The 14,787-nt window shown below is 45.0% G+C and overlaps 1 protein-coding gene across 1 annotated transcript in view; it reads left to right on the forward strand.

Moving 5' to 3' along the window:
* The window catches only part of Adamts7 (ADAM metallopeptidase with thrombospondin type 1 motif 7), a 51,502-nt gene that overhangs the window by 23,551 nt on the left and 13,164 nt on the right, over window positions 1-14,787 (forward strand). Inside the window, exons 9-11 of the mRNA XM_036191713.1 lie at window positions 13,466-13,610; window positions 14,165-14,257; window positions 14,626-14,771. Of these exons, the coding sequence (XP_036047606.1) occupies window positions 13,466-13,610; window positions 14,165-14,257; window positions 14,626-14,771 (384 nt within the window). The remainder of the gene's footprint in view (window positions 1-13,465; window positions 13,611-14,164; window positions 14,258-14,625; window positions 14,772-14,787) is intronic.

Raw genomic sequence — 14,787 nt, forward strand, 5'->3', positions numbered from 1 at the left:
TCAGATAATTTTCTTAGATAAACAGTTTAAACTTTCATGTCTCTCAATCTTATACACTTTACACCTCTTTTGTGAGTTTTTTTTCTGAATTTGGTAACAAGGAAAACTGTAACTACAACTATCTTGTTTTCAACTCCATCAGAGACCTGGGTAGGATATAATGTTATCTGAGTAAACAGCAAATTCAGAGTAAACAACTTCTAAAACCATAGACACGACAGAAGCAGCTGATGGCCAGACAGTCACCCAAGGTTCCTCTGCAATGTCAGGGTATCCATCTTTGGCTTATGGGCCTGGAATATCTGGCAGACTTTTCTGTGAAGCGGGATTTTGAAGGACTGTCCTATCTTGTCATGGCAAAGTTTGGAAGTTGCTTTTTGTGTCCTGCTTCTTCAATTTGGAGAGCATACCATCAGCAGTCGAGGCAAGGGCAGTTTCTTGGCCCGGTGGCTAACTGCACAACAAAAGCAAACCCCATATGGAGGTTCTTCAATGTTCATTATTCTTTTTTGAAGAAAATTGGTGCTGCCAGGAGCAGATGTGTATCACTGTCATGAAAAGTCTTATGTTATTAAAACATCTTAAATACCATATTCTGTAGGTCTCTGAAGTATTTGAAGACCATCTATCTATCTAAACTATATCTCTGTTTAATCTTGAAAACATATCCAATATGACTACAATTTTGATTATTATAGATGTCTAATTTCTAACCTCCATTTCTTCTTTTTTCTTTTTCTTTAAAAAAAATTTTTGTGTGTGTGTTTTTTTTTTGTTTTTTTGTTTTTTGAGACAGGGTTTCTCTGTAGCTTTGGAGCCTGTCCTGGACTAGCTCTGTAGACCAGGCTGGCCTCAAACTCACAGAGATCCACCTGCCTCTGCCTCCCGAGTGCTGGGATTACAGGCGTGCGCCACCACTGCCTGGCTCTTTTTTGTTTTTCAAGACAGGGTTTCTCTGTATAGTTTTGGTGCCTGTCCCAGATCTTGTTCTATAGACCAGGCTGGCCTCGAACTTACAGAGATCCACCTGGCTCTGCCTCCCAAGTGCTGGGATTAAAGATGTGCACCACCACCACCCAGCTTAACCTGTATTTCTTAATTATCCTAAATAGCTTTCAAGAACTAGAACTTTACATTTTTAAATGAGCTGCATGGGGATAATACCTTAAACAAGAATAGAAACACACATACAGTATAACAAAAATAACCTTGAATTTGTATTAACATATAAAAATTCATTCCAATGTAAAATATTTGAGATTGATAGTTGCTTTTTAGTTAAAAGTATATTCAATCTACCCTTTTATCCTATCATTCCTATATCCCCCTTTTTTTCTTTTCAGAATGAGATCCTTGAATCCAACCTCCCTTGTTTAGTTTCCTCCCTTACCATGATCATTAACAACTTGTAACCAACCCCCTCCCCAAATAATGACAGATATTCATAACCCACCAAACTTCCAAAACCACCCACCCTACTTCTTAGGAATGGCTGTTGTGTTCTCTAGTCTGCTTCCTGTTGTCTGGGGGTGATGGCATTTTTAGAGACCCTGAGAAAAATTAGGATAGTGGTCAAGCCCTGGAAGAGCTAGCTGTATTATTTTTTTGTTTAGCCTCTATTGATGGGAAAGAGTAGAGCTTACCTGAAGTCTCGGCTGGATAGTCTATGAGACTGGACCATCTCAGTAAGCAGCTTTGAAGTTGTTCTGGATGCAGAATTTTGAGGAAACTGCAACAGATGCATTCTGAGAGGCTGGATCACCTTGGCTACTTATCTTTATTGATGTCTGGTCCTTTTTTTCTTTCTGAAAACACAAACTTTTAAAGGTAACATATATATCTACATTAACACAAGTATGGAATGTGTGATGTGTACAAGTTAGCTAAAGATAATCTTTTGTTCTATGTTTGAGCAGGTAAAAAGGCATCTATTAACTTGATAAATCTGTTTGGACTGTATAACCAAATCTCTAACCATGCCATATGAAAAGATGGCATGTAATAATAAGTCATGAGGTTTCTGTAGCCAACAAGATTTATCATGTCTCATCCCGTCTCAGAGCTGTTCCCATGTTGAGGGATCAGCATATATTGAGGGATCAGCATATATGTCACCTATCCTGTAGCTTTTCTTGGTTTCTTCATGTTTGTAGCTAAGATTTTCAGGAATTCTCTCCTCAGTCAGAATTTGATCTTCATTAATTTTGAAGAGAACCATAACTTTTGTTACCTGTGGAAACAAGGAGATAACATCTCTTCTAATGCAACATATTTTCTGACTTCAACTTTGAAGTTAAGACATTCTTAAAATATGTAGGTTGGTTTAATTTAGCAGTTTCCATAATCCAGTGTCTCTCAACAGCTGTTTTTTTTTAACATTAGCATTTAAAAAATTCAGTCATCAAAGCACCATGCAGAATCCAGACACCCGTGTATTTCCCATCTTTACATGGCATATACACACATATATATTACTTTACTCTCTCTCTTTAAACACTTTTAAACTATTTATTTTTTCTATGACTGTCTATATCCATTTTCTCTTCTTTCTTCAGCATCTAAGCACATTTTTAAACACAGTGTACCCTTTTAGAGGTTTTCTGTGTCTGGACCTGGCTTTACTAAGGGCCTGCAGCATTCTCGACTGTGTGAGACAAATCTTTTTTTTTTTTTTTTTTTTCCGAGACAGGGTTTCTCTGTGTATCTTTGTGACTTTCCTGGATCTCTCTTTGTAGACCAGGCTGGCCTCAAACTTACAGAGATCCACCTGGCTCTGCCTCCGAGTGCTGGGATTAAAGGCGTGCGCCACCACCACCCGGCCTGTGTGAGACAAATCTTAAACGGCCATGTCAGCTGCTGTATGGTTCAGCTTAGTGCATGGTGCTGGCACATGGTGCTGGTGGCTGGCTCCAGCCTGCTTCAGGTCAGTGAGAGTGAAACCTCATTCCTGTGGGCCCTGGCCTAGCGCTGGTCTATCTTCCCCAGCTCTAGTAGGCTTCTACCTAGTCTCCTGCCTCCATGTAGTGCATTGCCTACTGCTCATAACCCTCATTCAAGTGCTCCATAGCAGGGTCTCTTAAAAGGCCACACCTATGTACACTGTAAGCTCCGAGCCTATTCAGAACTTTTCTTCAGCTTTCTCAGGTCTTATGTGGATTTGTATGCCATGCATTGGGCACCAAATGTGGTTGGGTTTTTCATTAGGCTGCCAGGTCAGCTCGCAAATAACAACATGGAGACTTATTATTAATTATGAAAGCTCAGCCTTAGCTTAGGCTTGTCTCACTAGCTCTTACAACTTAAAGTAACGTGCTTTTATTAATCTACATTTTATTATGTGGCTTTTTGCCTTTCTTTTATTCTGTATGCCTGACTCCCTGTGTCTCCATGCCATCTCCTGCCTTCTTGGATTCATCTCCTTTTCCTGTCTCCCCCCACAAGTCCCGCCTATACCTCCTGCCTAGTTATTGGATGTCAAATATCCCACAACAGGGTTTCTCTGTGTAGCCCTGGCTGTCCCGAAACTTGCACTGTAGACCAGGCTGGGCTCGAACTCAGAGATCTGCCTAGCTCTGCCTCACGAGTGCTGGGATTAAAGGCATGAGCCATCACCTACCTCCTGGTTTGAAATCTTTTTCTTTGGGTTACTTATTTATTTTTTTAAAGACTGATTTTATTTATATGTATGTGTCTCCATGTTTGCACATGTGAGTGCAGTACCTGCAGAGGCCAGGAAAAGGCATTGGATTCCCTGGCACTAGAGTTAGAGGCTGCTGTGAGGCACATGATGTGGGTGCTAGGAACTGAATTCTGATCCTCTGCAAGAGCAGCAAGTGCTCTTAACTGATAAGTCATCTCTCAACAGCTTGGTTTATTCTTTCTAAACATATTTCTTTCATGTTAAAGATTTTCTTTCAGTGTGTTGGTATGTTTTGTATAGAGATGGAGAAACAGCTGCCTTCTGGGAGATCTTTCTTGGTGATGGCTTTCTGAGTCACTGATGAAGGGCTTATTGGGATTCAGCTTTTTTTTGGGGGGGGGTTGCATCCTTAAATGCCAGAAACTGGGGTCATGTTTCTGAGTGACTTGGGATACCCATAGAAGACTCTAGTCTCCTGGGAGCATGTCACGTTTCTCAGCTGGCATTCGATAGGACAGGGCTGGCTGATGACTTAGTGTTCACTGTGCAGAGCATTACTGGCTCTTTCTGCATAGGTTCTTCTGCTGTGGGCCTTTGCCTATGATTGCAATTCCTAGGCCAGATCCTCCTGGGTCTCTTTTCTTCTGGGTAGGGTGATGGTAATCACCTGGCCACACAGGGTTGGAGTGGAAACCTTCAAATTAGCTCCGTCCTCAGCCCTACTAGCCCCCAGATATCTGAGGGTCCCTGAGCTCCCGATTCCTGAGTCTTCTAGGGTTCTGTTTCTCCCTTGTTTCTCTGCACCGGCTTTAGCTCTCAGCTTCTGTCACTTTACCAAGTCAGCTACTGATCCACCATCTGCTTTGCAGCTTCCAGAAGTTCTGTTGACATCATTCACTTGCTGTCATCATGTCCTTCTTACCCTCTGCCCGGGTGGAGTTATGCTTTGTTTATCCTTCAAATGTCAGTGTAGAAGAGCTTTGGTGGAGAGCAGAGGAGACAGGCCTGCTTGCTCAGTGTGCTGTGGTTCCCTGGAAGCCCGCTCCCTATGGCATTAGGCTGTTGCATGCCTGGAGGTCTGGGCTGGTGACAGCATGGACACAGGCCTCCCCTCGAAGAGGGATTTGGGTGAGGGGTGACAACTGGAAACTGGAGAGTTCAGTTTGGTGGTTAAAGCTTGGACCCTGGCCCAGTCTCCTTGTGTTGGCAGATGAGTTACATTAGCCCTTAAGCCTCCAACAATGCGGATCATGATGGACAAGCTGGGTGTTTGCTTTGAGGATTAACCAAGAAAACAAGAGGCCCACTTAGCACAGCGCCTACCATAGTACACAGTCAGTCCATGGCCATGGCTGCTATTATTCTTTCTACAGTTACCAAGTAGCTGACCAAGTGCATTTGAACCAGAGAAGCAGCCTGGGTTGGGGAGGAGGTGAGCCTCCCAGAGACGGGCAGAGGATGAGATTTCTTGGGAAATCAGAATAGTGGGTACCCTGAAACACCCACAGGGCTTGTTCCCAGCTGCCCCACCCAGAGTGCCACCCAGCACCCTGGCTCAGGGACAGATAGCGGAACAGGCAAGTCTCTGTGTTCCTTTAGCTGCTGGAATGTATGAGAGCCTTGGCTGGGGGCCTGGGCTCAGGGTAGGAGGAGAGGCAGAGAGCCTGAGCCTGAGGCATATCTTGCAGATGGAAATGGAACCCACCACCTGAGGGTGCTTGGGAGGGAGAGTCACCCACACCAGGTCAGGGCACACTTCTCTGCTCCATCTGTGAGTGAGCAGGCAAGGGGTGCAAAGTCCAGGAGGAGGGAAAGCAGAGGAACCCTCTACAACAGGCAGAGTGACTGTTCCATCTCCCATCCACTAGCTCCTTGCTGGAGTAGGATAGGAGACAGTTTCTGCCAAAACCGGGTGGGGATCTGAACGAGGGGGTGCCGAATGGGTGGTCCAGCAGGCTTTCCACAGCTTGTAGAACTCTCAGCATCATGTACAGACCACCCACTATCCCTATATGGCCACGCCTCTCAGTTCTCTGTGAATATCTGTTTCCTGAGCCAGTAGACTGAGACATGGCTTCCCCTGGCTGGGTCCACAGGCACATATGTAACTGAGGCCAGGGTCACACATAGAACCTGTCTGCAGGCCCTCACCCATACTGAGATGAAGGCACAGTAACTCAAAGTGGTGAGGGATGGCAGCAGTCCTGGGTGTGTATGGGGTGTAGGAAGATGTAGAGGGACAGAGATCTCTTTTGGAGTCAGGGACATGCTCTGAGGGCTTTTAGAGCTGACACTGAAGCCGGGTAGGAGAGGAAGCTGGGCATAGGGGAAGCCTGGCAGAGGCAGGACCTAGGGAACCTGACGGGGTGAAGGATCAGGAGGTGGTTGGTTGTGGGGTGAAGGGGCATCTGCAGCTAGTCTAAAACAGCTGACCTGAAGAACTCCAGGCGTCTCTGGGCTGAGAAGTGCTTAGGTATGGTGGAGAGGCTGCAGCATCCATGAGCCTCTCCTGTGCAAGGCAGGGAAGCCCTGCTCACGCCTCTTCTTGAAGTTAGGGGTTTTGCAGAGTGGGAGGCAGGCTTGATGGAGTGCAGGGCTCTTTATTTCACCTCCAACAACCTTCTGTGCAGCAACTCTATGACCAGAAACTAGGACCAGGGAGGGAAACTGGCAGTTGACAGCTCTTCCCAATACTGAGGTGACAGTAAGGCTTCCCACTGGAGTCACCCCATGTCTACTCTGACCCTATGTGGGGTGACCCGGCCCTGCCATAATTAGCACAAGGAAGAACCCTGAGGGGATGGCTGATGGGTGTGGGGACCTTGGTGTGTGTCCAGCTGTGTGAGGAGCTTGGCCATGAGCCAGCCAGCCAGCCAGAGGAAGGAAAGGCTGCCCCTGACTTTTCCTAAGCAGACACAGCTCGGAGTACATCTATAGCTTGGGGCCAGCCTCTTACACACAAGGATGTGAAGGTCCAGAGAGGGTGGGTGGTAGCCCAAGGTCATACAACATTCACAGAGGAGGGGAAGGCCAGCTGGCAGCTGCTTCTGTGACTTCCCAGGCACTGCTGTGGGTACTTCTATAGCTTGGGATTGGCCCCTTGGACATGAGGCTGTGATAGTTCAGAGAGGATCAGGAGTAAACTGAGGCCACATAACATCCTCAGCCAATTAGAGAGGTACATCGCCAGCTCTCTAGCTGTCCAGCATCAAGTCCATAGGTGCCCTGCCCCCAGCAGGTTGGCACAGAGTCACAAGGGACTAGTGTCCCCTCTCACTCCCTTGGCCAGATTCTATTTCTTCTTCTTCTTTTTTTGTTGTTTTTGTTTTTTTCTTTCCTGGAACTTCTCCCTCTGCCTGCTCCAACAAAAACCATGTTCATCCTGTCTCCCTGGCCTGGTACCGTCTATCCTCAAATTTACTTTGCTTGAGGTTGTACTCACCTCCCACTGACTGGACCTGTGTCCCACCTGTTATTTCCAATTAAGTCCTTTCTGTCTGGTGACCTATTTTTGTGGCTCAACCTAGTTGCCTATCTTTGTGGCTCAATTCTCCTTAGGCTGTGGGCTCTGGACCCTCCTCCCATCCATGAAGGACCAAAATGAGCCCTAGGGGACTGGCAGCATGCTGTCACCCTCCTGCTTCCAGAACATTTAGAGTTGATCAAGGCATGGGTGGTTGCAGGGGACTTGAGATGTCCCTCCCATGCTCTGTTGCCTCCCTGCTCCTTGCCTGCTGGTGGTGCTGCATGGCCACCTTCCTGGGCACCACATCAGAAGGGGTGTGTGATGGACAAGGGCTGTATCTGCTCACATTGGTCCATTCTCTTGTCACTGCCTTGGAATGCTGGCTAGAGGAAGGCAGGAAGGAACAGGGAGTAAGGAGCAGGGGGCAGGCCCTCAGGTCAGGGTGGGAGGTGGCTGGGCAGCTGTTCCTCCAGAGGCCTTTTGTTTTATCAGCTGTGGTGTGATGGTTTCCAGAGCCTGGCCCAATCCAGCCTGGCCCCAGGGTCCCAGTAAGGGTAGAGGCTGCAGGAGCTAAGAGCATAACCGCTTGAGGGTTTGGAGGACTCAACCTTTGGGAGAAAGGTGCCAGAGTGTCTGTGCTGGGACAGTGGCTTGTGCCAAGGGCTGCATTAGGGGTGGTGTGGGGGGACCATCCCTCCCCTTCCCCCCCATATATTCCCAGAGTACTCTTGAGTAGGAGCAGCAGAAAATATTACTTAGAAGGATAGAGGGGAGAGAAACAGATAGAAAATACAGGATAGCTTCTAGAGGGCCTGGATCCTAATCCATCAGTCCCTGACTGTCTCTGCCCTAAGCTATTAAAAGGAATGCCAAGGAGTGGAGCAAAAGACCTCCTCATAGCACAGCCAAGTACAGACCATCTCAGACACCTGCCCTCAGGCCCATGGTCCAATCATCCTTTCTATGCAGACCTGCTGGGTAAAGCCACTAGGAAACCTAAAAATGGGCTCCAACAGGTCCCCCCTTCTTAATATATAAAAAAACAACTCCCCATTAAGAGCTCACAGCAATCTCCATAGCTGTCACACTTCTCAGTGAAGGAGTAAAGGATGAAAAAGATGGCATTTCTTTGTTGGAATGGGTCTAAGGTGACTATAGCAGTCTTAGCTGCTTCCAGCCCTTTCTAAACCAAAAAACTCCTGATGCAACTGCATCAAACTTAAAGACTCTCTTAGCTTCATCATTAACATTAACAGGTTAACATAATTCTAACAAATATTTCTATACATAGTTATAAATCTCTCAATCTTACAACTTAAAGCGATTTCAATAGAACCATTTGAATCTCTTGCCAACAAAACACAGGATAAACTTCTGATGTATTCACATCAAACTTAAATATTCCCCTATCTTCACCAAACAAACTATGGTGCATCAATATCAATAGGCTAACGGTACTGTACATAATTATAATTCCTACAAACCTACATTCAAAAACAGTTTCTTAGTAGCACTATACAAAACATAACATTAATTTACTCAAGCCACACTGAAATATTTTCAAGTTAAATAGACCGAGGAATATTAACACTCCCCCTTTTCTTTATAACTTTTTTAGGGGAAAAAACACACACACCAAACTTCTCTATTTACACAGTTCCATTTTTACATAACAGTTCCATAAATCAGCACTGATAGAGTCTATATATATAAGTAAATTCAAAATTATCCCATTGCAATGAAATTATTCCTGTTCAATTCATTTCTTAAGTCCCCAAATTCAAATAATAAATTCACCAGCCTTCCAAATATGCAGAAACCCATAACCAAAACCTTTTTGTAGTTTTATCTCATTTTTTTTTAAGTTCAAAAAGTTCAAATAAATTCTGGTACTAGACTTCCACTTCCAAATATAAAGAAATGTTCCTCACAACCAAAAACTTTTTGCGGTTAACAATTTTAGTTCAAACAAGTATCTCTGCAACTTTTGTTCTCAGGTCAGAGACATTTTTAGTTACAGTAGCGTTTTATGGCAATTTTCCCCTCAGGATGGAAGCTATTAGTTCCATAAGAGCTGGTTGGTGCAAAGACTTTCTTTTAGCCATCAAACAGAAAACTGCAACGTTTTTGCTGCTAGCTTAGATTTTTCTGCACTGTGTTGATGTTCCATGGGTCTCAGCTGTGGATACCTGGCTGTGGTTGTTATGCTGGTTCTGGCATCTGCCATTCTTAGCAGCTTCTGAGCTTCTGAAACTGCTCAGACTGCCAGCTTGCAGTCTACTATGGACACTGTTTTCTGCATCCCAGGTTCATTCACCTTATACATTAAGCATAGATTTACATTCAACATTTACACTTTTTCACAAACTCACATTCAACATATACTTATTTATACTTCTTACAAGTTTATTACTACATGTCTTAAAGAAATTCTAAAGATATATTTTACAAACTTATATCCGTAAGAAAACTCTATAGGGCTACCTTAGCAAAGATACTTCTTATTCTTAACTAATTTACACTAGGTAGAATAGAATCTCTTAGCAAACTCTCTATAGGGCTACTCTTAGCAAATATCTAACTTAGCAAACTCTTAAAAGATTTCTTAATGCTTAGAAGAAATTTAAAGATTTCTTAACATTTAGAAGAGATGTTACATTATCTTCCAACAACACAGAGAGTAATTTTCTTTGGACTTCGTTTCAAACCCCAAAAGAGAACCAGAAGAAAAACTTTGTAAGGAACATTCTGTTTCTGAATTGCTCAGCTAGTCATTCCATAACAGTCAATTTCCCATCACGAGAAGATAATTGTCTAAGTTGGAGTGGGGTTCCAGACCTGCATCATTTAGCAGGTCCCCTTGCTAGACTTGAAAGCTTAATGTATTTCTAAGTAACTTCATTGCCCTTATAGGTAACTCTTCGTCATCCAGCTACTGTAAAAAACATACCGTGCAGCTATTAGGCAATATAAGGCATTTTCCCAAAGGAACCAAAAGTGGCAAAGCTCTGAGCTCTGTTTCCTTACAGTTCTTTCTTCCTTCTTAATTTTTTAGAAGCTGTATATTAAGTTTACTATGAGCGACTTTTAATGCTCTCGATGTTTCTTTGGAATCTTAAACACAACTCAATCTCATAAGCTTTTTTTGTTTGTTTGTTTTAAGTATCTCCTGTGAGGCAAGCTGTTTGTTTGCTCTCAACTTTTTGGGAAGTAAATCTAAGCTTTTCAGCAATGTTTAGGAAAAAAATTAGTAAAATCAATTTTACTGGGCAGTAGCCATCTTAGCAGAAAAACTATCTTTCCCAGAATGCATTTCTCTTATATCAGCCTGCTGTTATGAGCTACCTTTTGGATTATTTCCCATAATTCTTTTCAGGTCTGAGAGTCAACTTCTGGTTCCCTTTTACCAGGCTTGCTTTCTATTGAAAAATCAAGAGTAAATGAGCTTTCCTCTTCACTATGGGAGGTTTCTTGAGTCAAAAGAGTTCTGGCCTTAAGCGTTTCTCTTTCATCCGATATTGGTCTGGGATCAGAATCGCACCTGCCCCATTAGCGCACATAGAGGCCGGCATCCCTAATACCAAAATTTCCTCAGGGCTTGTTCAGGAATGAAAGTACTTAAAGCAAAACTTTCCTACAGCTCCTTCAGGGAGACTTTCCCTGACAGAACTTTATCTAGTCCTGCTTGTTCCTTCCTCCCAGCTGCAGAGCTTCAGATGCCTCAGGCTGCAGCTCTGTTCCTCTGCTAGCTGCTTCTGGAGAGAGGTCAAACTCTAGCAGTTTTCCCCTAAGGTCCTGGACCTTAGAGGGAGGAATCTGTCCCTTCTCCATTTCGGTTTTCAGAGTCTGTGGTTTGTGCTCATAAATCAAGCTTCTCCTTTTTTTTTTTTTTTTTAAATTATCAAATGAGGTTTTTGTTATCCTTAAACTCACATTAGGACAGGTGTTATTTCCCTAATCACGCCTTTCACCTGACCCAGTCCCCAAACTGGTTGCATGCATTCCTTTGTTCTGTGGCTTATTGCTGGAGGCAGCATCCCTTCAGGGCTTTACCAGGAGTCAGTAGGGGAAACCGAAGGTGCTTGAAACAAAGCTTTTTTTCAGAGAGATTTCTTTTTGCAGCCATGGATGCTGCATAGCCCCACCTACCAACTAGGGGCTTGCAGTCTCGCAGGTGACTGTGCCATTTGCTAAGCTAGCAGTGTCGCGCCCCCCCCCCCCCCCCAAGCGCACCTTGACCTTTCTGTCTCAGCTCCATGAGGAAGCTGTTCACAACTGCAAGAACCCTAATATCCCCAGAATACACTCAAACTCGGGCGCTGGCTAGTCACTTCTCAGTTGTTGGTTAGAAGGGAGGATACAATGCTAACAGAGAGGGTTTGCATTGCTTTGGGGATCTTTGCATTAGGGCAATTATGAGCAACCTTTTCATTCTGATAGACACCCACCCAGAAACAAAGTCCCTGATGCCTCAGTTGCACCCGCAGCTGAGAGGCTTGGCTTTACTGCCTCTTTGATACCAGCAGCTTCCTGCCCCATACTGCTGTCTGTGGCTCCCTGCCTGAACTTTCCCGAGTTCTATGGCTAGATTCTAGTTACGGAGAGAATTTCTATTGGCTAGATTCTAGTTACGGAGAGAATTTCTATTGGCTAGATTCTAGTTACGGAGAGAATTTCTATTGGCTAGATTCTAGTTACGGAGAGAAGTTCTATTGGCTAGATTCTAGTTACGGAGAGAAGTTCTATTGGCTAGAGTCTAGTTACGGAGAGAATTTCTATTGGCTAGATTCTAGTTATGGAGAGAATTTCTATTGGCTTGAAGAGACAGAGGTCAGAAGAGAAGTTTTGTCCTGTTCCAAGAGGGCTTTCTGTGTTTTCCTTAGAGCAAACTAAAGGTGAATCCCACACTTATCCAGGGGAATCTAATTTTATCCTTACAGAAAGAGAAATGGAGAAAGTAAGTTTTGAAAGCCTTTTAGTTTCCAAAAAAGATTAAGTTGTTTTATTTTTATTATTATTATTTTTTTATTTTTCGAAACAAGGTTTCTCTGTGTAGTTTTGGTGCCTGAACTGGATCTCACTCTGTAGACCAGGCTGGCCTCGAACTTTCAGGGATCACCTGGCCCTGCCTTCTGAGTGTTGGGATTAAAGGTGTGTGCCATTGCTGCTGAAAGATTAAGTTTTTAAAAAAAGCTTTTAGTTTAAGAGAGACCATAAAGTTTTCCCAAGACTTCTAAACTTTGGCTTATTTCATCTGCCTTTTGCCTCGGGGAGACTTACTTTCTCTCCTGCTGCTGGACAGCTTCCCACAGGAATCTTTTTTCTGCTCAATAAACTCCAAGAGGATAGATTTTCCCCAGTTTGCATTCACAGCCACAAAGTTAGAAAATTAAAGACCTAGTTTCTCTGTCTAGTTGCCTATCTAATCCTGTTTTCTTTATGCTATTTTTCTAAATTTTTTCTATACTACCTTACTCTAAATTTCTCCCTGCACTAAATTATTATACTCTACCTTCTTTATTTTTTATAGATAGAAATTAAGAGAGAGAGAGAAAGAGAGAAATCTTGATAAAGAAGATTCTACCCTGCAGCCTTATACTCGGACATCCGTCCAGTCCATTTTTTCTTTTTCTCTCTAGGATAAAACCCCCTGCCCCATTTAACTTTTTCATTACAAAACCAGACTGGTTCCTCTTTAACTGGCAGGATCTCACTCCCACTTTCACCAACTACTCAGGATATAAATGTATATATTATTATTTTTTCTTAGTTCCTGTTCAGCGGTGCCATCTATGGGGGACCATCCATCACCCCCATATTTTCCCAGAGTACTCTTGAGTAGGAGCAGCAGGAAATATTAGTTAGAAGGATAGAGGGGAGAGAAACAGACAGAAAATACAGGATAGCTTCTAGAGGGCCTGGATCCTAAACCATCAGGCCCTGATGGTCTCTGCCCTGGAGTATTTAAAGGAATGCCAAGGGATGGAGCAAAAGACCTCCCCAGCACAGCCAAGTACAGACCATCTCAGACACCTGCCCTCAGGTCCATGGTCCAATCATCCTTTCTATGCAGACCTGCTGGGTAAAGCCACTAGGAACATGAAAATGGGCTCCAACAGGGTGGGATATTTCTTGGCTGGCTGGAACTCCAGGCAGCTGAGAGAGGTCTGCAGGGCTGCTTTGCTGGGCTGGCAGGGTCATATGACCTGCTGGCCAGGTGGAAGATTGCCATTTTCCTCCCATTTCTACAAGTCCTACTTGCTCTGTCCTTCCACCCAGGCCTTTCTTGTGGGTCTCAGGCTGCATTCTTGCCCCAGGGACCTCACTTTACCTTCTCATTCCATTTTTTTTTTTTGCAGCCGTGGGTGGGGACTGTGCTTGGATGACTCTCCAGCCAAGGATGTCATTGACTTCCCCTCCGTGCTGCCCGGTGTCCTGTATGATGTGAACCACCAGTGCCGCCTTCAGTATGGGGCTTACTCAGTCTTCTGTGAGGACATGGACGTGAGTATGGTATGGGGGGCACAGATGGTGGCCCTCACCAGCCTGAGAATGCCAGGCTTTGAGAAACTCTGCCTGGCTTGGGCTGGGCTCTCAGGGGCATGGTGTTACCTAATGTGACCTGTGGCAGAGGCCTGGGTTTGGGTGACCACAGGCCCAGATCTGGATTCTGTATCAACTGCTAGGAGACTCTGGACAAGTCCTTCAGACCTCTGGATTTGGCATTGATGAGAAAAAAAAATGTGCCCTTCCAGGGTCCTACAGTGGATCCTTTACAGACATGACATAAGCTTCTACCTTGAGTGTTTCAGGAAGGTGTAACTGGGGGCTGGAAGAGGTGACCAGCTGGAGACAACTCTCAGCATCAACCCAGACTGGAGGGTAGCCCCTCCCAAGGACCCCATGATATCATGTGGTTGAGGGGAGGGGCCAGAGGAGAAGCAGACAGAGGACCTCACACTTGCACACTCACATGATATACCGTCCCTATGGAAAGTGTCCAAGGGGTCCTTAGGGGATACTAGGGCCAGAGTTATGAGGGTAATGCCTCTTTGCAGAACGTCTGCCACACGCTGTGGTGCTCTGTGGGGACCACCTGTCATTCCAAGCTAGATGCAGCTGTGGATGGTACAAGATGCGGGGATAACAAGGTAGGTGGGAAACCTCAACCCTGGCTGAATCTGGGGGTGGGGGGAGGCTGCCGTCCCTCTGACCATGCCTAGCCAGACTTTGCTGGGGTCAACCTTAGCTTATCATCCTGTGCTGTTCTCCATTGACCCTCAGCCTTCTCTGGCCCAAATTGCCATCACGAAATGGGAGCATGAGTCTCACCCTTGTCTTTATCTCATTATTCATTCAGCTTCACCGTGGTGTCCGGGTTGTGGGTGACCATAGAGACTATCTTACACCTTCCATCCTCCTGTCTTTTGAGGCTATCTTGCCCACTTTGTCCTCACTGCGATGAGGATGACCGATAGGTGTCGGGGTTGGGTTGCTCTGCCTCCATCTGTCTCAGTAGTGGTGTCTCAATGGAGAGTGCGTCCCTGAGGGCTTCCAGCCCGAGGCGGTGGACGGTGGCTGGTCCGGCTGGAGTGCCTGGTCTGTCTGCTCGAGGAGCTGTGGCATAGGTGTACGGAGTGCTGAACGACAGTGCACACAGCCTGTGTGAGTGTGGGGCCCA

Source organism: Onychomys torridus, chromosome 7 (assembly GCF_903995425.1).
Source record: "Onychomys torridus chromosome 7, mOncTor1.1, whole genome shotgun sequence".
Taxonomy (NCBI): Eukaryota; Metazoa; Chordata; class Mammalia; order Rodentia; family Cricetidae; genus Onychomys; species Onychomys torridus.